The sequence below is a fragment of the Macadamia integrifolia genome, chromosome 4 (assembly GCF_013358625.1).
Source record: "Macadamia integrifolia cultivar HAES 741 chromosome 4, SCU_Mint_v3, whole genome shotgun sequence".
Classification (NCBI taxonomy): Eukaryota; Viridiplantae; Streptophyta; class Magnoliopsida; order Proteales; family Proteaceae; genus Macadamia; species Macadamia integrifolia.
In genome coordinates, this window is record NC_056560.1 from 32197328 (window position 1) to 32221878 (window position 24551).

At 38.1% G+C, this 24551-nt stretch overlaps 1 protein-coding gene across 2 annotated transcripts; it reads right to left on the bottom strand.

Moving 5' to 3' along the window:
- Positions 1-195: 195 nt before the first annotated feature.
- LOC122076854 (ranBP2-type zinc finger protein At1g67325) lies at positions 196-24258 on the bottom strand. Of its 2 annotated transcripts, none has more exons than XM_042642450.1 (10): positions 23986-24258; positions 23512-23557; positions 8299-8414; positions 5053-5326; positions 4871-4941; positions 4623-4674; positions 4413-4522; positions 3104-3128; positions 2873-3024; positions 196-491 (listed from the first exon to the last, which is right to left on the bottom strand). In XM_042642450.1, exons 1-10 carry the CDS (start codon positions 23992-23994, stop codon positions 468-470), a joined length of 879 nt encoding a protein of 292 aa, XP_042498384.1. In that variant the 5' UTR covers positions 23995-24258; the 3' UTR covers positions 196-467. The 2 variants fall into 2 exon arrangements, with proteins under 2 accessions (XP_042498384.1, XP_042498385.1); XM_042642451.1 differs by lacking the exon at positions 196-491 and adding an exon at positions 2242-2631 and having other exon boundaries at positions 23986-24255.
- Between the last annotated feature and the right edge of the window lie 293 nt (positions 24259-24551).

Below are 24551 nucleotides of genomic sequence, written 5' to 3' on the forward strand. Positions count from 1 at the left end.
ATTATTTATTTATTCAAATATTAATAATATTAAACATTGTAATTGTTTACAACTCTGTTAGCAAGATTAACATATTTAACACGTTTCAATCATATCACTTACATGAACATTCACGAGGCTCCAGACGTTCCGCATACCTATTTTACTGCACGTACCGCGACCATTTTGCCATTAAAATATGTCAAGATGTAAATATACCTATAGAAGTATCATTTTGGCTATTTCTTCAATTAATGTATACAATTGACTTAATATATTAAATTTGGGACAAAGAACGCTTGCTAGTATGGGTTGCACATCTAGGGTTTTCACCCAATTAAATTTATAATATTTAGGTTAAGAATAACTTGTGACCTTTTTTTTTTTTTCAATAAGAAGCCATGAAAATTATAAAAATAAGACCAAGCTTGTCTCGCACTAAGCTTGGCCCTGGTTTGATATATCCCAAGTCACACAGCCCGAGCCCCCTAGGTTACAAGCCACCTCCGTACCTGTTATACATAAAGAGTCGTACCTGAGAAAAATTATATATATATATATATATATATAAAGAGGCGTATCAAACCCTTGAGAGTAACCCTGAAAAAGACCATGAACATGGCCTACCGTCTACCACTGTTAAAGAAATCATAGATGATTGAATTTTAGGACATACAAATGCTTTATTAACATCTCTCCTAGTACATTTATCACAAAAAGTGAATAAAAATAGGGTACGAAACCCAAGAACGATTCTAAGAAAGTAATTTCAATAAGGCTCTGTGTTTGGTTGTAACTTGTAAGGTGAATTAAAGTGAAGGGAAAGGAAATTTTCAAACTTTAAAAAAAAAAAAAAATATTTGTAATCATAATCCCTTGTATCACTAACTCCAAATCATTTCATATTTAGTTAATAAATTTTACTTTACTTTGCATCCAAAACCCTTTGCTATAAAATGTCAAATAAAATTACATGTAAATCGTATCATTGCTAAAAATGGTAAAAAATAAATAATTTATACCATCACATAAGTTAACGATTACAAAAAGTTCCTTTTTTTAAGTTTAAAAATTCCACTTCCCTCTTCTTAAAATTTCCCTTCCAATCAAACATAGCCCGAAGTAGGAGTTAACACAGAATGAATGAAGGAAAGCCTTTTCCTCATTCTCCTCTCCCACATCTTTTTCCTTCTCATGCATCCTCCAAGGAGTTCAACCAAATGCAAGACTAAGACTTGAATTACCACTTATCCCCACCAATAAGTAATCTTCATGATTACAATAGGCTATGCAGAAGAAACATATAATTCCCAGAAACAACACAAGTGCCAGGAACAAGGCCTCGAGTATGAGAAACAAACGAGAAAGGAACAGTCTTTAGAGCATACAGGATCATAAATCAGTTCGCAAAAAGGTTAGGTATCAGGCAGACAGACAGCAGATTAAGTCGGTCAGCTGTCCAATCTCAGATCAACTCGGAACCGAGTATCCATAGTGAATTCCTTCCAGACCACCTACAATCAAATTCTGGAGGGCATTGCCAAAGTAAACTCAAATCCGGCCAGCCAAAGCCAATCATGGTATTATAGGAGGGCAAACTTGCAAGTTCAAGACACAGTATCCACTCTTTGCCTCGTTCAGCACTAGCAGACTTAAATTACTCTTAATTCAGAAGTAAAAATCACTAGATTGGAACATACAATTACCAAAGAGAGGATAATGAGATAATAGTATCCTAAATTGGAAGCACACAATTACCAAAGAGGATAAACAACTCTACACCACCAGACCCAAAATCTCCAATTTCTGCCTTGTGGTTCTTTAGACGTTCTAACACTTTTGGGCAACGTCAACCATATGACACCACCATGTAAGTGGTTCTTCCATGGTCCTCCCTCCCTCCCTCCCTCCCTCCCTCCCTCTCTCTCTTCACTTCCAATGATTTGTGAACACCAAACAAACTACCACATGGAAAACTAGACTTTCTCCCAGGGATATAGAACGTGGAAGAAAAACCGACAGGCAAACCGCAAATCCTGCCTCCTCCCCCACACCCCAAAAAAAAGGTTAGGGGGCTTGAAAGGATCTTACTTCTAACCTGAACATGCCAAATGCTACTGACCAGAAGTTTATCTATCCTAACAAGTCGGGAACCCTAATAGGCAAGAAAAATGATGGTGACTTTGGTGGGAGGGACCAAGGCAAATTCTATCAAGATCAGAGTGCATTTATCTATTCAGACCCGAAGGAAACCACACAAAATTTACAGCCCGACAAAATCCTATGCTTAGCTCACATCTACATACCATACCAACTAGAATAGAGTTAATTTCCTTAGTACAAAGGCCTAACTGAAACCAAACCAGGAGAACCAACATGTAAGAAAATCACGCCAAATTATATGGCTGACATATGACAAGTTCTGAATAAAAAAAAGATCCAAAAAAGCCCACAAGTGCATTTTCCAAGTATCAAAAACCAGCATAAAGGTTTCTGCTAATACAAGTTTGACACTGCTCATGGGAAGGCAGAGTAACTCAACAACTGCTGCAACATGACGATGACAACAAGACTGACTTTCAGACACCCAAATTGTGCAATGCCGAACGACGACTCTGGACCTTCTCAAACCTCAAAGTGTTCTAGTACTCACTGGAACAGTAGACAACTGTGGATCAATGGATGTAATGGAAAATACAGAAATACTCCGGGGGAAATATGAAAAAGAAAGAGGAGAAGCAGCAAATTTTTGAAAAATATCAGTAATAAAGAAAAATGATAGCAATTTTATGTATAGCAAATTCAAACCGGTTACACTGAAGATTTTGAACAGGTAAGACCACAAAGTCAAGCACTTAATGGACATATAGAAAGCAAACACCCCACAACAAACCTGTTCTTCCTCTTCTGATGTTGGTGCAGGGGACTTGTTCGTCTCAGATGGTTTCTCAGCACCACAATTCTGTCTATTGCACTTGGTCCTAAATGGATAATTTAGGTTATTACATTTCTCACATTTCCAGCTACCCTCAGGCATTTTTTGTTCTGCACAACAGGAGGATTGTTAGAATCGGATCAGAATGCCCAGCCAACCAGATGAATTGTCATCCAGAAAGCGACTTACTGGAATTTTTCTCAGATTTGGCAGCCTGCACCAGAAAAAAAAAATTTAAAAGAAGAGTGTTAAAATTTTAAATATTGAAAGAAGTCCAGAGTCCAAATGGTCTTGAACTTCAATTTTCTGAAACAGTGAAATACTATTGAATAACAGCATCAGCTCAAGTCGAGAAAAACCAAATTATGCAGCAATGCTTATACGGATACAAAACCATGGGATTTAAGAGACCGGATGGAGGGGGGTAGGTAGTCTGAACCCTAGGTTTAGAATTCATACCCCTTCAACAGGATCTCAAGAAAACCCTAAACCAGAAATTGGGGCAACAATAAAGTCAAAGTCAACCTTTTCCAATGGAGGCCAGATTCTGACTAATAGTAATAGACAGAATAGATAAACCCCAGAATACAGCAATATTTCGACAGTCAGATTGAGCACAGTCAAAACAGTGAAATCTGAAACCCAAAAACCAAAATTTGGGAGATTCTTGTATCAGCAGATCTGATCAGCTTGAGACATTGGTTGAAGGTCACTATTGGAGGGCGCCCTTCAATGCCCCGAAGTGTGGACGGAATCTGCTGGTTAGATTCCTCTCAACAGCAGATATCGATCTCAGCCAAATAGGCCTAAAACAGGGCTGCCGCGAACCTCACTTGCTGTGTATTAAATCTCAGTACTAACAGCATGTAAATAGCAATAACTGTAGACGATGATCCCACCCAAACTTGGATTAAAATAAATTCCAGCAAGCACACAACAGTTGACAACAGCCCTTACTTGAAGTAAACAGAGTACAGAGAAAAAGGATATGACCTTTGATTCCCCACCAACAGACCTCAATCAGAACCTATCTAATCCTAGATTTCTCACTCTTCACTGAGTCTCTCAGCAGCTTTCTTTCTCAGCAGCAAAAGGCAATAGCCAATTCTTCATTCATCAATTCGTTCGATGGCAAATAGCCTAACAATAATCTTATTTAAAATAGAAGACTCCTCCCTTGGTAAGAACTCGTCTAACCAATTTACATAGTCAATAGGACATTTGAAACAAAGAACACTTAAAAGGAAAGCCCCTACACCATGTAAAAGGTCTTTAACTAAAATAAAACAACTTAAACTAACCTGATAGAGTAAATCCAGTTTTCCTACCTCCTACCCATTATTTAGGCCCATTAGAGTGGATAATTACAATGAAACTCATTGGACCAAAGGCCCAACACATAATATAGTGCAACCCAAAGCTTATTTTTAATAAAATATGGCATTTTATATGATTTATCTGCATCACCAGAAAATACACAAACTGTAGTGGTTCATACCTGGGATCCTGGCTTCAGGGTGCTGCACTTCCTCATATTGCAAACTGTTCTAAATGAGAAGTTCACATTTCCACAATTGGGACAGGTCCAGTCATTATCATGTGTTGCCTCTACCAGGATAAAGGAGGCACTTGTTATTAACACACACAAACACAAGTAATCTAATGTAAAATAATGTCAGAATTAACAAACAGAGAGATAATGCCCTACCTGCAGGCTTTTTATGAGGATTTTCACCTGGAAAAACTCCTGGTCTTGCCCCCTATCCAAATTTTCAACCATCCACACACTTAAGATGAGAAACCTGGCTGTAAATTATGCATGCAATGCTTCTGAACAGAAGAACAAGCCCAAGCTTTTACATGAATTTTCTACTACTACAAGAATCAGTGTGCTGTGTTGTGAGTGTGTGTGTGTGTGTGTGACCAACCAGCACTCGGAGGGCATTTGATACATACCATAGGAGCATGGCCCATGGGCAAACCCAGGCCATAGCGGTCCATCAGAGGGGGCATACCGTACATCCCTCCTGAAGCAAGAGTACTCAAAATATTATAATATGTTAAGAAAATAGATATAACTGACAAAAAATGAAAAACAATAAATGTATCTTTCACCATGAAAAGGGGGGAACACTAACCAGTTCCTAGCATAGATCCACTTGAATATGGAGAGGGTCCAGACAAATGCAGTGGTCCATAAGGGCTTCCTGATGAAAGGCGGCTCCCATAATCATAAGGATATCCTGACCCCCCGGAGAATGGAAGATCATATGGAGGAAGAGATGTTCCATTAAAGAGTGAAGAACCATATGGTGGAACAGCCAGATACAATGAAGAGGGTGCACCGGAACCTAGATAGGGAGCTGATGAAGAGTAAATCTGAGGGGCTTGAACAGGCTTTGTGGCAGATTTCTGGAAAGAGGGCAAAGGTTAGTTTAAACTTGCAACCAAAGCCCTTCTTTAATTATAACTTGTGTGGTAGCAAAAAAAATTTCTGGACTTCTGAACATTAAAAATAAGTGAAGGAAAACACATGGCAGAACCAACAGCTCATGTCATCATGAAAAATAGAAGAAAACCATCCGCATTGAATCTCAAAATGAAAGGTTAAGAAAATATCTACATATATGAAGTGTCTATTGGGTATAAGATAAGGCAAAATGGGGTTTCTCTCTAATAGAGTTATTAAAACTAGATGAATCATCAGCCCATTTGGGGACATTGCAGAGGGTTGAGTCAGACAACCCTTCCAACATATCTTATGTATAGTAACATGGCATATCCATACCATATGTTTTCCATTTTCTTCCTTATCGTGATTAGTACTAGAGTACAATTTTGACGAGTGACTACATGTTCAAGTGTACATAATAATAACTAAATAATAATAATGCAAGCAAGGGGCATGATGTAGATAAATCACTTAAAGGGTTTATATTATTGGAAATAAGTCTTGGGTTGGGTTATGTTTGTGTTGGGCCCATTGTTGTCAAGGCGCCGCCAATGCTGCAGTAAGTAATACTTAAGATATTATTCATAAATAAGCAAATACCTCCTTATTTGAATCCAATAAAAATAGTTTAAAAATCAAATTCCAAAAGGATAAGAAGTCAACACCCCAGTTGAAGAACAAAATCTGGATTTCTGGTTGTAGGGGTGACTTTCAACTTTCAAATGCTGAGGTTTTTCTCATATGAAAATTTTATAAATCTTATCATGGTAAAACATTGCTAAAAACCAATAGTCTGGTAAAAATCAACATTAAGCCACACCAAGTCATAAAAAATCGACATTAAATCATATCAAATCATAAAAAATCAACATTTCGAGAAATGCTCTTATTCTATAACAAGTTTGACTTAAAAAATGATTTTATTTTTACATAAGACTTTTTAACCAGGGTTTTTCTCATTTGAAAATTTTATAAATCTTATCATGGTAAAACATTGCTAAAAATCAACAGTCTAGTAAAATAATTTTTTGTTTTGATGTCCATAAAATTATTTTCAATCAGGAGATTTTAACAGCATTCACAAACTTTAAAATGAGTTTGACCAGAACATAACTTTGTCATTACAACTCAGATTAAAGTGATTTTAGACTCGTTGAAGAGCTGGTTTTGTGTTATACCTAATACAAAGTCTTATGTGAAAATAAAATCAGTTTAACAGTCAAGCTCGTTATAGAATAAGAACATTTCTCGAAATGTTGATTTTTTATGACTTAATATTGATTTTTTTTATGATTTGATATGACTTAATGTTGATTTTTTATGACTTGGTGTGGCTTAATGTTGATTTTTTATTATATAAGGTATATGTAACATACTTAATAATATTAAAAAAAATGAAAAATAAAAAATAACACTTGGTCGCCTTGTTCGTCTTAACACTAGCACTTAGGCAACCCTCTAACACCTTGGTTTGCCGTGGCACCGTGCCAACTATGGCCCTTTGATCCCATGAGTTTTATTTGTAATAGGCCACTTTAATGAGCCTACAATATGGGTAAAAAGTAGGAAATGATACTTAATTCATTTTCTATCTATTTAAAGTTTATTTATTTGTTATTTCAGTTTCCTAATCAGTTTAGGTTCCTCAATTAGTTAAGAATTGGGTTAGGCCTTTCCCTTTTAGTGTTTAAATCTGTTTTGAGTCATCTATATAAATTTGTAAGGGGCTACAAAATGGTACACGCAAGGATTATAGTATGTGTATCAATCGGTTAAATTTAAGATACGTATTGGAGGGTATTGTATCGTATCGGAGATATGCCAAGATATGCTAAAGATCAAGGATTAAAGTACTAGTATTGATCGCCGATGAGTTGGCTAAATTTAAGATACGTATCGGATGGTATCGTATTGTATCAGAGATACTTTAAACCATGCGTACACAAATTTATGAATGAAATTGTAACTTTGTGCTCCCAAAATTTAGAGGATTTCTTCAACAATTGATAAAGCTATGGAAGAGAGGCCCAGGTTGAGATAGCCATCCCACCCACATCTATGGCATCTCAATTCTTCATCTTTCTTTTTTATTCTTTCGTCATGTACCTCATCCAACAAGAAGTATTGCTCTTCAAGTTTTCTTTGAATTTCTTGAAGTCTTCTAGAAGATTAGATGTCACACTTTTTTGGAAATTCACCCATATGATTGAACTCAAATTTTGACCAGGCATTCAAGAACCCTAATTTGGATAGCGATTCAAATTTGGGCCCTTTTTGATGACTTGATCTTGAAATATTTACAAAATACCAATTCTGCCCTTCCCTTCTCAAGATCTGGAAAAAGTTACTTTTTGTGTTCACATAGTTACTTTTTTACCTCCATTTGTTGATTCAAGTTAACTCTTGAAATCAGAGACTGTTTGTGATTTATTAACTACTTTCTAGACCCTAATTTTGGGCTGGAAATTGCTGTATTGTTTTGTTTTTCCTCCATTGTTGCTGTCTTATTTCACTCCTAGTCTTCATTATTTGCATCTAAATTATCCTCTGAGACTAGATCCTTGTCAACTGGCTACTATTTTGGTTCAGATATAGTACTACATCAGAGCAACATGGACATGCTTATACAGGAGCATCCAGTAGTAGAACCACTGATTCAACAGAGTTTTCTTATTGGCAGTATACAAACTCTTATTGAGCGATTTTGGTTTCCTTGCAGTTGGTAATTAATGGCAAATATGAAATTTCATTATAGTTTCAAGCCGGAAAAACAAAAAGATGAAAAAGCACAAGCCCCGAATACATATTCACAAAAAAGAGGGCCGCGTACAGCAAGGACCTTGTCATGATCATGAGATGAAGCTCATTCTGATTAACCAAAATATGGAATTATATATATATATATATATATACACACATATACAAGACTTACTAAGTTGTGATCAACCGGCCTGGACTGGGTACAGTTACCCCTATTACATGTTGTCCTAAAAGAGAAATTGACATTGCCACAACTTGGACACGTCCAATCATCTTCCCGGCGGCTACCTACAAATAGTAAATGAAACAAATAATCCATTTAAAATATTGTACCAAAATATGCAAAACAAAAAATGTAAGATAAATATGAGTAGGAAACCACATCCAGAACCATGTGTTATAGAGTATTAATATGACCAATACGAGGCTCTTCAATCCTCCTTTTAGTACTGTTGGGTTGTATTCAAGGTCTCAAGTATCAGTATCAGGCAGCACATCAGATAGATGGTTTTAAAAAACAACTCGGAGACATATCAGAGAGACACAAGATATGCATGGATATGTTATGATATATGCAAAACTAGAGTTTTTAAGTATCTGCACCATAAATAAGCCAATGTCAGGTTATCTATGCCTTCGTGACAACCATGTGAATCAAATTTTCTGGCAAGTGAAATATCAAACCTGCCAATAAGTAATAAGAAACAACTAAGCAAGAATATTGAAAACATAAATCTCCGTGATTATGGAAAGTGCAACTTTTTGCTTGTTTAATCACATCCTCCAAGTTGTTTTTGAGAGTAGATGGGATCCAATTAGGTTTTGACAAAAAAAAAATTAAGAGTAGGAAAAGCTTTCAAATTTGGGATTTGTTTGGGCTTTGACAGCCTGTTTATAGAGCGTATGAGCCCATATCAGTGGCGCATCTGTTCGAATCAGTAACATATTGGTTTCAATACAATTCTGTACATAAACATGTTTACATGTCGGTTTTATATTGTAACGACAAGAGATCCTAATATGCATGTGACCGTACCAGTTGATACATATCGAGACTTAAAACCATGGTTGTATTTTAAAATTAAGACGAACAGATATGACATTTCAGACGCATCATCAATTGCTATAAAAAATGGGAAAAATGAAAAGGAAACCCAAAATTAACTGTATAGAAAGATTTATACCCGAAGTACAAGTTCATTTTTTCGTTCCTACAAAATGTCACCAACTTAACTAACAAAATTGTTCAGTACAACCCTTACAACTTTAATTTCATTAAGGAATTATTGTCTTTATTATCTCAGCTTTAGTCTGCTTTCTCTTGGCTTTCAACTTTGTACTCACTCTTTATGATGGAGGGCCTGTAGAGAAAGGGAAGAAATCCCTGATTGAACTCAGAGTTACAGGAGAGAAGAGAAGAATAGGGGGGGAAAGAGGTCACACGACTTGCACCATACCCAGCACTAAAAACCTTCAATCCAACTCATCATTCAAAATCTCTTTCACAAGTTGGGTTACATGCCTTTTTATACCAAACTGAAATTAAAACTTCCTAATTAAAAACTAAACTGAAATAGAAGTAAAATCTCCTAATATCTCCTGAAAGTTAGACTAATAAAATTAGAAACTAAACAAAATTCGAATTGGTAACTCCCTACTTGTATAACAACTACCAACATAAAAGATTGCAAAATATCCTCCAAAATAAAATAACTAAATATTTCCCAAATAAAATAAATCCTAAAAGATTCTACTAAAATCAAAAATCCAACCAGACCCGGTTCGTCTCGGTCAAGATTGCCGAAAGGGTCATCAACTCGGTTCAGCCTCGATTCTACATCACTTTACCACACCAAGATCAGCAATAATAAAGCCGACTTAAGAATAGAGTGATAGAACTAAAAAGAAAACACTTGCATACTGAGAAGACATTGAATGTAACAAAATTTCTAATAGATTCATTGTCCAATGCTTTGAACTATAATCAATGTTCAAAATTTCTATTCCTATTCATTGGGTTTCAATTGCTGAAACAATACAAACCTTTTGTATAAAATGCATGGTTTCAATCGAAACCTCAACCCATTTCTTTGTTGTCACAGTTTTGATCCGAAGAGGAAAATTCCTAGAAAGCCTTGGTTTTTTTTTTGTAATTTTCTGCCAAATCTGATGCAGGAGCACTTCCTTGGACCAGCCCAAACCCATTTGGGAACCCAGATGAAGTGAACCAGGTCCAATTTAGTTTTGATCCAGTAAGATATTGGAGTTTATTTAATTATTTAGATTTATTTACTTGGATTTATCTTGTAGTCTTTTGTTTTACTTCGAATAGACTACGTAGTGGTATTCCATTACATTTTAGTTTTAGAGTTTAGTTAAGAGTATAATATCCATCTTTACATAAAAGGTTGTAACCAACAACATTGCAGATGAGAATAAATGAAAATTGAGTTTGGATGAAGACTGCATGGCTGGTTGTGTGCTTCTTCCCCATCCACGTTCTTCTTCCTCTTTCTGTTCTTCATTCTTCCCTTCTATTTTCTGCTACTATGGTGATTCAAACCCCAATTTCCCTGCCCCAATCATCCCTCTACCAAGTGATTTGAAGTCTTTAGATAAATTGGTTCTAAGTCTTACCACCATCAGGAAGCTTTATTTGAAGGGTCGAGTGCTGCATTGCTGGGCTATCACTTGGGTTTCATAGGGCTACAGTATATAGAGGCTGTCCCAAAATGTCAACTCCATTGGAACAATGTTGAGTGAAAAACAACCTTAGTGAGGTCCTAGTTTCCAGCTCTTCGCTTCTGTCCGCAGGTATCGAAGGTTGAAGACAACCCAAACCCCACAATTTGTGATTGCTTTGCTTTATTATTTTATTTTCCTTCAATAGTCCCCTCGTCTCTCTTAACTCTATTTCATCCTTTAGTCCTAATTAGTATTGTCTCATCCTCTTTTCCTCTTTGTAGAAAATAACCTTTCCCCTCCTCCTCGCACAATTTCACTTATTTTTGGTTCTATCCCCACTTTCCAAAATACCCCTCCTTTTCTCCTTTATTACTCCCTGCCCATTTTTTGATTCACTTCCAAGTCGAACACTACACAATAAATAATAATAATTTCCCTTGTGTCCTTCCATGTCTATCAAGTGATCTTTCCTTATTTGGTTAATTACAGCCTTGCCATCTCTTGATAAACTTCAATATATTTACAAGATTGCGATTGTCTTCTTATTATTGCCTATTGTCATTAGGTGACCCCATAAGCGAACCCAGATAGGGTTCTGTGCCCCGGGTTCCACATCAAAATCACTCTCATATCTTTGTGGAACAAGGTAATCAGCAGTACTAGAACACATCTACAGGAATTATTTGCTGCATTTGTGGAAGTTTTTTCACTTTTTGCAAGGAATTTGGTATGCCCTGGTAAAGAGGGGTGTCAAGCACATATGTGGATATAAGGATATGTATGAGGGAGTGATAACTAGTGTGAAATCTGTGGGAGGTCTAGGCAAAAAATTCCCAATTACGATTGGGTTACATTAAGGATCGGCCTTAAGCCCCTCTTTGTTTGCGCTTATCATGGATGAGTTAACCAAGAACATTCTATACGAGGCCCCCTGGTGTATGCTCTTCGCCAATGACATCGTTTTAGTGGGTGAGACTAAAGCAAGGATTAACATTAGTTGGAGCTATGGAGATCAACCTTAGAAACAAGAGGTTTTAAGATTAGTTGATCGAAGATGGAATATATGATGTGCAACTTTAGCCACTCTATGATGGATAATGAAATGGTGAAAATTGAGGAGAGAGAGACACAACAAAATGACTATTTTAGATATTTGAGATCAACCATAAATAAAGAATGTGACATAGATGATTATGTTTCACAAGAAGTAAAGTGGGATAAAGTGAAGAGGTGCGTCCGGAGTGTTATGTGACCCGCGTATACCTTTAAAGCTTAAGGGAAAATTCTACAAGACTGTTTATGCGACCAGCTATAATGTATGGGACAAAATGTGGGGCAGTTAAAGTGTCATATATAAAAGCTATGTGTAGCTGAGATGAAGAAGTTAAGATGGATGTGTGGCAAAACTAGGAAGGATAAATTAAGGAATTATCATATTAGAGCTGATTTGGGAATTGCCCTGATCAATGACATGCTCCAAAAGTCGTTTGAGGTAGTATGGCCATGTTCAAAGGAGGCCTAAGGACACCCTAGTAAGGAGCGATCAGATTCATATTGGAGGAGCTAAAAAAAACTAGGGGGAGGAGATGCAAGAATGGATCCAATGGACAAAGACAGAAGGGAAAGAAACCTAGAGCATAACCTCAGAAAGTGAAGTCCCATCTGATGGAGCCGAAGGCCTTATGGATATCAATCTTAAGAAGAGCAGCAGGAGAATGAGATTTCCCGTCAAAGTCTCTCACAATTGCATGACAAAGGATGATATTATCATCAATAAATACTTCACCCCACAATAAAAGCAGACTGATTAGGGCTGACAAGATCATCAATGAAAAACAGGATTCGGTTGGACAAGATTTTGGCAATGAATTTATAAAGGAGATTGCAAAGGGAGATGGGTCTGAAGTCCGCCATTGAGGAGGCACCCTCTTTCTTGGGAATGAGGCAAAGGAAGGTGTGGTTGACTCGTTTGACTTGGCTAGGGTAAAAAAAGAAGCTACAAATGGCCTTGATAAAATCCTATTGAATGATATCCCAACAAGAAGTGAATAAACTCATGCTAAAACCATCAAGGCCAAGGGTTTGTTAGGCTTGCAAGAGTGTACAGCAGACAAAATTTCCTCATTAGATGGAATTGCTTCAAGGGAAGGAAGGAGATGAGAAGGAACAAATTTATCAAGGAGGAGAAGAAGAGGAGGGGCGATTGAATAACTTAGAAAATAAATTCACAGCTTCAGATTTGATGCTATCAAAGGAGAGGAAGAGAGTTTTGTCCCCAACGGAGAGACTTTGGATGGAGTTGGCATTGGATCTAGCTTAAAGGGAGCGATAAAAATAGGCAGAGTTAGAATCTCTAAGCTCAAGCCACTTAATCCCAGATTCCCGACGAAGAAAGCTTTCCTCTTGAGCCATCAGGGAGAGGAGCTCAGAGGAAAGGTTCTTCCCTTCGAAGGCAAGGGAAGAATTATGAATATCCGATTAAAGGTTAGATTGAACCAAAGCCAACTTGTCTTTGCAAGAAGAAACAAGGGAAGTGATGTTGCCAAATTTGTTCACGAATCTGAGGGCCATTTTAACAGTTTTTAGTTTCCTTACAAAGGCAAATAGAGGGGAGGAGAATGCATAGACCGGTTTAGACCAAGCTGTTCTAACTAAAGGAAGGAATTTATGATGGGGAGTCCACATGTCAAAAAATTTAAAGGGCTTAGGTATATTTTGATTTTTGTTCACAAAAATGGTTTTGACTCCATTTGGTATCATTTATGGAGCTTGCTTCTATTTAAAAAAAAATGATAAAACACAAAAACCAAAAAGAGATCAAGAGTCATTTATGTGTTTTGGCCATAATTGATTTTCAGTTATTTTTGCTCTGAACTTTAATGAGCATGTACTTAAAGTCCCAATATGGAGGGGTAAAGTAGTCATTTGCTTTGTAATTAGAAATCCAAGCTCCTTACCCCATCTTCTTCAGTCGGAAGTAGAGAAAGGGAGTTATAAAGAAGATGAGTGAAGAGAATCTCTTCACCCATTTGTTCAAAAAACCATTTTACACATAGAGATACTAAACTATTTCTCACAAAAAACCATTTTTGTCAAGTAGTTACTAAACCATTTTTATTTTTTAATAAAAAATGGTTTTCATTAATGATTTTTGTCAAATAGGTAACAATAAAAAAGAAAAATGATACCAAAGACAGCCTTAGGCCCAAAGGAAGCGTAAGGCTAGATGAAGACCGAGATGGGGCTATGATCAGAGATGCCAAGGAGATCGAAGGATGCATGGGAAGAAGAAAAGGAGGATAGCCAAGCTTCATTGACAAAGGCTCTGTCCAATTTGCAGGCAATTCTATTAAGCCGTTGTCTGCGATTAGGCCAAGTGAGCTTTGCACCAGACCACCTTAAATCATTCATTGCTATGTCATCAAGGCAATCATTAAAAGCATGGACAGAGTCAGAGTCAATGGGGGAACCACCAAGCTTTTTGTGACTGAATCTGACATTGAAATCCCCACCTATGCCACAAGGATGGGAGCCTACTAAAGATAAAAGGGAACGAAGGTCATTCCAAAGAGAAGTTCCGTCAGCAAATCAATTATGAGCATATATCAAAGTGAATGAAGAACTAAAAATACCATTAGCATTAGAAATGGAGAGATAGATGCATTAAGGGGAAGAGGAAGTGACTATGATGGAGAGCTATACAGGATTCCAAAGAACCCAAATCCGACCAGTGAGGCAGGAAGGATAATTGTTGATGAAGCTACAGGATGTGGCAATACTAGAAGTGAGACTGGAAGCGTTTGATTCAGACTCTGGTTTCAAGCAAGCAGAATATGTCAGAATGAGAGGACTTAATGCGGGATCGGATATCTGCAAGCTTAGCGGAGAATTAAGGCCCCTCACATTCCATATGGTCCAAGAGATCATTGAGATGGAGAGATGGGCAACTAACGCTCTTTAGAGTTGATACCTTTCTTCGATTTCCTTGTCGACTTGCCTGAAGTGGTTTTCTTTTTGTTACGACTTTTGTACTCTTTGAGGGGAGTCGAGCTTGAAGAGAAGTCTCTAATAACCAGGGTTTAAAGTATCTCCAATACCGATACGATACCTTCCAATACGTATCTTAAATTTAGCCGACCGATACGATACACACCGGTACGATACATTGAATTTTTAAAATCTTTTCGTATCGATATATATCGTACGATACATACCGATACGCACCAATACGATACGATACGCACTGATACACACCGATACTCTATGAAAACTATAAAATCGAGGTAAAATGTACGTTTCGATATGTATCAGTGAGTATCGGTATATATTGACAAGTACATATCAATGCGGTACGATACGTACCGATACACAGCTCTACGGTTATATAATGGCCAAGGTGGGTCTTTTTTTAGAAAAACACGATTTTTTGAGGGGCTTTCGTTTCAAAGTTGCTGCCAGCCATATTTCTAACTAAAGTGGAAATCAAGGTTAGTACAATTACAAACCTTGAATTCTTGGTGCGATACCCTCAATTTAGCGTTTATGCATAATTCATGTTATCAATAGCTTTTTTTAACAAATTTTTTATGCAAAGGTGTTTACATAAGTGTTTCCTATCCATTTATATGCATATCTTTAGCGTATCTTAACGTATCTCCGATACGATACCCTCTGATACGTATCTTAATTTTGACTGACCGATATGGCGACCGATACTTTAATCCTTGCTAACAACCACATCTTAGGGGATAGGACTAGAAGGGGAGCTTCTAGCAGACCTAGAATGAGGGGAGTGAGGAAGCTGAGAGTTGAGGGAAGCATCCTAACCTTTGCAAAGCAGACTAACTGAAGAGGGTGACTGGAGGTTGGCTTCGGCAGTGGGGAGCACGGCAAAGGTAGGTGGAAGAGAGTATGCTTCAACAATCAAAAGCTGAGAACCAAAAGAAGACCCGTTAGAGAAGACAACCAGCAGAGAGCAATTTGATGAAGCCGTGGCAAGGGGAGCCCAATCATATGGGCCAAACACCAAGTTGGAGAACTCACTAGAGATGTAGTTGTCGAGGATTGCAGAGGACAGTCGGAGACGCTGACATTCCCATCCAGGAGGGCCGAGCCAGAGGGATAAGATTGGCTACTGCAGGCAAGCGATGACAGCGAGGAGGGATGAGAGGCGTCGCATGGCAGACAATTTAGAGAGTTTGCTAGAGGCGAGTGATGATAAATGGCAGGCGTGGTAGCAACAGGCCTACCCAGAGGGGTCAGGCAGAGATTCTCAGAGCTAAGGCCAGTAGCAAGAGCCCAAAGGGACTGAAGGGTAGCAGTGGAGACAGGCGAATAAGATGAGTTCCCCGAAGAAGTTGGGTTAAGAAGAGGGTCCGAAGAGATGGGCAGATTCAGAGTGTCAGGCGAGTTGAATGTGTTGACAAGAACGGAATAGGTGGATGGACGGTTTGGGTCAAAAGCTCGGTTAGTTTGGGTGGAGTGGTTGGGAGGCGATTGGGTTGGTTGGACCGAAGGAGAGTGGAGAGTTCTTGAAGAGACAAGGGAAGAGAAAGGGGGTCCCACCAAGGTAGAGGGAAGTGGTAAAAGAGGAGGTAAGTCGGCCGGATGAGGTGAGGTAGCAGAGGAGTTACCTAATTTGTGTAAGGAGGGAAAGGGGGTCTCTGCAACGGCAGGGTTTCTAGTGGAGGTGCCAGAAGGAGAAGACAGGTGATGGGGACCAATCGCTCGACAAGACACAGAGGATACCATAGGCGGCATGCCAAAGATATCTTTGTCCATCTCCGAGCCCGAGGTGGCTTGGAGAACCACAAATCGGTTAGTACCAGTAGATAGAAGCTCGCAAGGATCCATCGGACCAAAGGAAGAGTCCCTCGAAGTGACCGATAGACCACGGGGGGAACCAGTAGCTAGCGACGAGTGATTCCCAATAAGCCACTGATTTCCATTCCTCCGTCGACCACGGTTGTTGTCGCAGCTGATGGAGGCTCTGGGGTGGCAAGGGGGGGAAGGAAGTAGTTCGAACCGGAACATTCTCAAAATCATTAAAGGGAACATGACCAGAATCTGATTCAGGTCCAATGTTTGCGGGAGAGATCTTGGATGTGCAAATCTTAGTGTGATGACCAAAACTCTGGCAAATCAAACATTGAGGGGGCAGCCATTAATATTTAATGATCTACTGGAACAAGAAGCCCTTATCGTCTGTGATAGTTACAGATGATGGAGGAATGGTGTCAGCAGTAATTTCTACACAGATTCGAGCAAACGCTAGTCCATCTTTTTTTTTTTTTTTTTTTAATATCAAAGTAGGGGATGTCCTACTGATCCAACGATGCTTAAGCCTTCTTCACACCAAAAATGGAGAGGCAAATTGGGAAGTGAAATCCAAAGAGGGTGGTACACAGGTCCATCTTGCTGAGCTGCATGTGTTAATCCCATTGTCATAGGAAAATCGGCTTCCTCCCAACCTGCCAGGGCCGCCTTCCAAGGCAATCAGTTTATCACCTTCATCTGAGAAGTTGAAGATGAATAATGCATTGTCTGAAAGATAAGTATATAAACATCCTCTGATTAAAGAGAGAAATTAACTATATTGAAGGGGGGTCTGTTGCCGAGAAAGTAACCAATCAAACAATTCTTCCATTTAGAAATCTCATTATCAAGCAAGCCTGCCGGACAAACACCAACGATCTTGTCATCGACCATAGAAGGGGGGGACAAAATGGAGGGAGAAACCTCCCTTCGCGGGGAACGAAGGGGGGACTAAAGAGGGAAGCATAAGGTCTTGGAAAGGGAGGGGAGGGTGAGCTGAGGGTGTGACAGTGAGGGGCTGGAAGATTGGGTGAGGGTGGCCGGGGAGGGGGTTCCTGTGGCAAGGCCCACTGGTGGAGAGGAGACCATGGCTGAAAGTTAGGACATCTAGGGGGGAGCCTCAGAGAGGTGTGTAAACAAAATGAACTTTTGCCTTGGACGCCTTAGTCTCCTTGTTGGTGTCGCATTGTTTGGACCTCCTTCAATGCCTTGGGTCACCTCGACACCATGACGACTATGATCATGGACAAGGTTTAAGATCTTGCTCTCACCCATCTCGCTCTCCCAAATAAGCAAGATCTAACGATATCTCGACGAGATCTCTCTGAGATCATGTATTTTTTTCGCGTTCAACTCACTAGTTGGTCTGTGGACATATGGTCTTTGTAACCTCTAAACTTTGTATTTACCCTATTTTAAGCATTCTAAACACAATGGAAACATCAGTTTTTTAAAAATCAAACTCAAAATGGTACTTCGACTTTGTACCCTATGTAAGTAGTCAGTGACTCTTCGGACCCTTCACGTAGTATGATATATTCCTCAATCCACCTTCCACAATCATCATTCTCACACAACAAAATCATTATAATATAAAAAACATCATCTATTACTACTGATGATTGATGAGTCACATATATTGGAAATTTGAAATGACATAAGATAAGCAACATAACAAGTAACAACGTAGCTGCATAAAGTAAATATTAGTAATAACTAACATTGATATAGTAGACAACTAGACATTTAGACACCATCCTAAAGACTTCGACTCTTAGTACTGAAATGAGTGTGGGGTCATATCATCATAGCTTCCATATTATTGATGCTGATATTGAAGCATGTTTTGCTCTGATTGAATAACAAGGTTTGGGAAGAAATTTTTACCTAAAAGGGGTTCTTGAGAAGAAAAGTCACCACAAAAATGCTAAGAGCCCTACTTCAATGACTGTAAGAATAAATATCTTCAGAAGAAGCACCAAATCCCAACTTAATGGTGTTTTCCCCTAAAAAAAGTAGAGAGGCAAAACCAGCGAGATTCAGCGAGATTTGCTTGCTTGAGGTCAAAATCTTGCTTTTATATCCCTTGGTTGGACCAAGTTTGGACCGAAACCAAGTCTTGCAGAGTTAAGTGGCAAGCGAGATCTTGTCCTTTTTACACCTCGCCAGTGGTCTCGTCTTGCTAAAAGAAAAAACGAGATCCCACCAAGACATTGTCTCAGTGGATGAGAATAAAACAGGAATTAACACTAAGTTGGAGCTATTAAGCTCAACCTTAGAAACAAAAGGTATTATGATTAGTAAATCGAAGGAGTATGATGTGTAGCTTTAGCCACTCTATGATAGATAACAAAAATTGTGAGAGAAATCCCACAAAGTGACTGCTTTAGAAATCTGGGGTCAACCATAATAAATGTGACATAAAGGATGATGCTTCACAAAGAATCAAACTGGGATGAATGAAGTGGAGAGGTACGTCCGAAGTGTTGTGTGACCGGCGTATCCCTTTGAAACTTAAGGGAAAATTTTATAGAACTATTATGTGACCAACTATGTTGTATGAGGCAGAATGTTGGGCAGTTTAAGAGGTGTCATATAGAGAAGCTATGTGCAGCTGAGAGGAGGATGTCAAGATGGATATGCGAGAAAGCTAGTAAGGAGGAGTGACTTGATTCAGACTGAAGGAGCTAAGAGAGCTAAGGGCAGACCTAAAATAACCGTAGGTGAAGTGATGAGGAATGACATGCATAATCTCAGTCTTATCCTAAGTATGACCTTAGGTAGAGCATATTGGAGGGCAAGGATCCATGTAGCTGAGCTTCTCCTTACCTTTGTGGGTTGGGCCTCTTTCCTTTTACTCTCATCTTTCATCCTTTCATTTATACAATGACGAGACTGTGCAACCACCCCCCATACAGAAAAGTAAAACATAAGGGAAAAATAAGAACGCCAAAAATAAATGGAATGCAACCACCCCCACAATGCAATGGGTTGTGCCCTTTGACATCACTATGAGGGCTGTGGCGATTACCAATTGCCCCAACATAGTTATAGCATGAGAATTTCTATAAGTTAGCATTGGATCTGCATATGGCATGGAGTCGACAAATTTATCCAATTCCTCACATGCTCTGCTCTTCAGAATCCTCTAGTCTATTGCATGATTCAAAAACTCAGCGATATCTTGCCGAAATCTCAGATTTTTTTTTTTTTTTTTTTTTTTTTACCGAAACGAAATTGCAAGTGAAACACAAAAAAGACAATTTCAGTCATTAATTTCGTCCATTTCAGCCTAAAATGGCCAAGTGAAACACATGGAAAAAGTAAATTGTTTTGGAAAATTTTGGTATTTTTGTGGTTAACACCAAAACGAAACGAGTTCTTGAACCTTGGTCTATTGAAGGATTTCACTACAAAGTCTCTTCAAAATGCAAATCCCAATGTTTTTCCAACTTCATGAACAAGTTTTTCTGCTTCAAGTTTAAAGTGAAATTACCCATTCACATTCCACATTAATCTCCCCATGATCTAACAAACTTCCTATCCTCTTTTAATGGTTAACCAAATTCCTCCTTTCAATTAGTGGTTACCAAGTCTCAGAATCAAAACTCTTTCTAGTCAACGAATTTACATTAATATATTCTCTCTCTTTCACGCCAATGACACTTTCATCCACAGTAATGGCCTTGCCACGTCTTGATGCAAGTGCATTTCTGTTAGATTCCATATCCATAGGGTCTGGTCCATCACCATGGTCATTCTCAAAGAAATGATCTCCCCAAAATAGCCACACAACAACTGAATCATCAGCAAGTTCACTGCCAGTAACTAACAGCAATCACTAATTTGGAATTTGGAGATTACACCAAATATGAACCAAATTATCAATCATATTAACCCTGTTCAACCAAATAACATCATTAAACCAGAAAGCCCAAATAGGAGAATCCATCACAGCCATAAATCATCTGATTTCCAAAACTAGATTTTTTAAGATACTTCCAATAATATATTTCCTTCCAGAAAATAGTCTATGTACAGAGAAATTTGAGTCAGAACCCAAAATAACTACAAGGTAATAACTGTATCCTGAAACAAGTATAAAATAAACCAACATAAGCCAGAAAAGACCACCATATCTCCCCAAAAGCCCAAGAACAACTTAAGACGTAGTAACTCCTACCAATAAGAAATGTTATAGCCTATAGGCCAACCTGTTATCAGAGAACTTGGGTTTAATTGAAATATTAAGGACATAATTTTAGTTCAGAAAGAATGGAAGAAACTAGAAGTTGAGCCCTCCAAGAGGGAGAAAAGCTCATTGAGCAACCCAGAACCAGCAAAAACACACCACCTATTTAAAAAAATAATAAAAGAAAAGGATATCTCACAAATGGATAACATTCCCAGAACACAACATAAGTGCAACCACTTCTTATCTTGCCAACATATAAGCCACCTCATTAGTCATGCCTCTCAGATCCCACTGGAATGAGCAGTTCACCAGGGAGGGTAGGTGCCCCATGGATCTGATAAAATGAGCAACACATCATGTCTCCACACCTGTTTTGCCAACAAAATCGGCCATCTCATTTGCATTTCTCCAATTCCAGGTGTAATTGCTGCAAGGGTCTGGTATGAATGATATGATGACCAAAACTCCGTAGCTCCTCTGCTGAATTTCTCACCAACCAACAAAATTGGTTCTCTCCTCCATCACATGAGAAATCCCTTTCTAACCAACATCACCATAGCCTACATTGTATCAATTCAGCAATTGTTGAGTCACCTTCTCTTACCATCCCAGAGAATATACCAATTATTGTAGCATCCCACAACATGATAAAACCACCGATTCTTGACAAACCCAGGTGATCAACATTCAACTCATAGGCTTCGTCAAGTTGGAAGTGAAGGGAAGGTAAATGAAATTAAAACAAAAACAAACAAACAAACAAACAACAACTCAGCCTTTTCCCAACTAAACGGGGTCGCCTACATGGATTTATCAAAGAAAAAGAATAGAGGTAGAAGGAGTGATCAAGAAAAGAAATAAGGCAATGCAACACCTCCCGGTCATCCCACTTAAACGCAGTCCGCCACATGGATCTTTGCCCTCCAAACAGCTCTGTTTGATGTCATATTAGAGTCAAGACCTAGCTGTTGCATGTCTTTCCTTACCAACTCATCAATGGTCATTTTAGGCCTGCCCCTAGTTCTACTAGCTCATTCCAATTGGATTTGATCATGCCTCCATACTAGAGCATACCCAGGCCTCCTTAGAACATGGCCATAGCACCTTAAGTGGGATTCTTAGAGCTTGTCCTAAATCGGGGCTACTCCCAACTCAACTCTAACCCTGTCATTCCTCACTCTATCTTTCCTAGTTTTTCCGCACATCCATCACAACATCCGCATCCCTGCTACACTCAACTTATCTATGTTACACTTCTTGACTTGCCAACATTCTGCCCCATATACAACATAGTCAGTCTTATGACCGCCCTATAAAACTTTCCTTAAAGCTTGAGGGGAATGCGTCTATGTGTAACTAACCCAAAAATATTCCAAATCTAGTAATTAAATTTTACTTCAATTCTCATCCAAATCCCCTAGATTCAAATAGGGAAATAAAGAATCCACTTGGCAAGTTTAATTACGATATTTGACCACATTTTAAGTTAGTTACACAATTATGATTAAAATAATTTCCACTTTCTTTCTAAAAATAATTTGATTACCTTTTACTTGCAACAAGACAAAGCCGCATTTCAGTCGTCTATAGATTCAACAGCCTTCAAAGACATATAAGAAATACATGTAGGCAAGAGGCAATGCCCAAGTTAACCATTTGAAATCGTCCCCTTTCCATCTCACTTGAACATCATCTTGAAAACCTACCATCTCTAATTCCACCACTAAAAATGAGCCTAATTCACATGAAATCAGCCTAAAACTCCCAGCAAACTTGTAGGAGTTTCTTGTGCATCCTCCTTGCAATCTGCATGTCTTTACCCACACCATGGATAAAATTTTAGATAGTTTCAGTTTCACTCCCATCTCTATCCATCACAAAGAGCAGCAGGCAGCCCCACCAAATGTTACCACTTACCTGAACCTCTTTGCATCTGAACTTCTATAAACTCTTCTCTCACCCCAACCTGATTTCTAAATGGCTAAACAACAGGACAAATAAATTAGAGAACAACAAACATGGAATATGAACACCAACAAAAACCCTAATCCATCGGAACGGCTTTATCAAAGAATCTCAATAACTTATTGGACATAAACCTTTAGGAAAATATATTTCAAACATAATTATTAAATAAATAATAATATTTAAATTGAATTTGTAAACTCTTCACAAAACTGACATCAAACTCAGATTTCGTCCACTCACAATCGAATAACCCTCTCAAGATATTCACCCCAGTCGGGATAGGATTTCATGTCGAGCATTTCTTCCATTTACAAATGAACACTGCATATGTAGCACACTAATATAAAAATGTATAAGCATCAACCTTTTGTCGACCAAAACATAAAATGCCCCACCATAACAGTAAGAACCTTTTCGTATCAAAAAGAATTTTGTTACTTAAAACAGCAGACAGTGGTCCATGCAAGATTCTCCGTTGATCTAGTTCGATACATATGATTACTCATGTTTTATTTTGGAATCACATTCCCAAAGATATACAACATGAGAATCATATGAATAGAATGCCCAGTTTTGCCTCTAATTGCGAACACTTAGGCATAACCGTGGGATATCAATTGCCATAATATATAAATGCAAATTAATTAGCATTAAACAATTTAATTGGACCGTATATATATATATATATATATCCAACAACAAGGACAACTGGAAGTGACATACCATCAGTCCGAGCACGCTTGGCTGCAGAAGAGTTTCTATTATCCACCTGCAAAATAAACCATTAGGACACTAGTTGCAATGAACTGATTGATATAGTGCATAAAGTAACAAATTATTAAATAAACAGGAACATAGACAATGCATAAAGTAAAAATATCCTATGACAGTAACTTGAAAGTGAAGATTACACAATTCCCTCGTAAGATGACAGCTACCGGTGAACAAACCACAAAATCTAAAATTTAACAGAAAAAAAAAATTAATAAATAAACTAGAACGCCGATGGAAAAACAGTGCAAGATACTCAAGGGATGGAGAAAAGCTCTTGGATCATGATCTCAAATAATCCGAAGATTTCAAAAAAGCAATCCCAGTTAAACACGGTAGAAACTTAAATTAAATAAAATTAGATTTTGGGAAAACGAATTGAAAGTGAAAAATGTCAGATAGGAAGATAGAACGAAAAATAAGTACCTGAGACATTGGACGAAAATTACAGATCAGAAAGATCTTTCCTGGGATCGATGGAGCGAGCTTCTTAGTTCCGGTACCCTAGATGGGAAAGAGGGGATGGGAAAATAGGGTCGGCGACTATAAGGGATTTGTTTGATCTAGGGTTTCGGTTCGAAGATTTTGTGATACGAGAAAAGGAGGGATGTAAAAGCAGGGGAAAGGAAAAACTCAAGTTTCCAGGGATTTACAGAAACATCCTCCTTTCAAGACTTTTCGTTTCTTATTTTTCCGAAATCTTTCCGGACTTCAGTAGCCTTTTGGTTTGATTTATATTTGTATTTATTTAGCTTATTTCTAATTTTTTCAATGTTTGGTATAATTATAATACTTATTTTTATTTATTGTAATTATAAATTAGAATAAACCACAAATCTTATTAATCATTTATTTGATTTTTACGCTAAACTCTAATTAGTACTTATCTCACTTTACTTTGTGCTCATTATTTATTCTCTATTGAAGTAGCATTGCCATCTCTGATCATATCTGGTGCGCCTATTTAGTCCCTGTTACTTTGAAAAAATATT

Coding starts and splice junctions, on each gene's coding strand:
- LOC122076854 (XM_042642450.1), bottom strand. Junction 8,415..23,511: donor CAAGCGTGCTCGGACTGATG/GTATGTCACTTC, acceptor TACTATTTGTAG/GTAGCCGCCGGGAAGATGAT. Junction 4,523..4,622: donor TCCTCATAAAAAGCCTGCAG/GTAGGGCATTAT, acceptor TTATCCTGGTAG/AGGCAACACATGATAATGAC.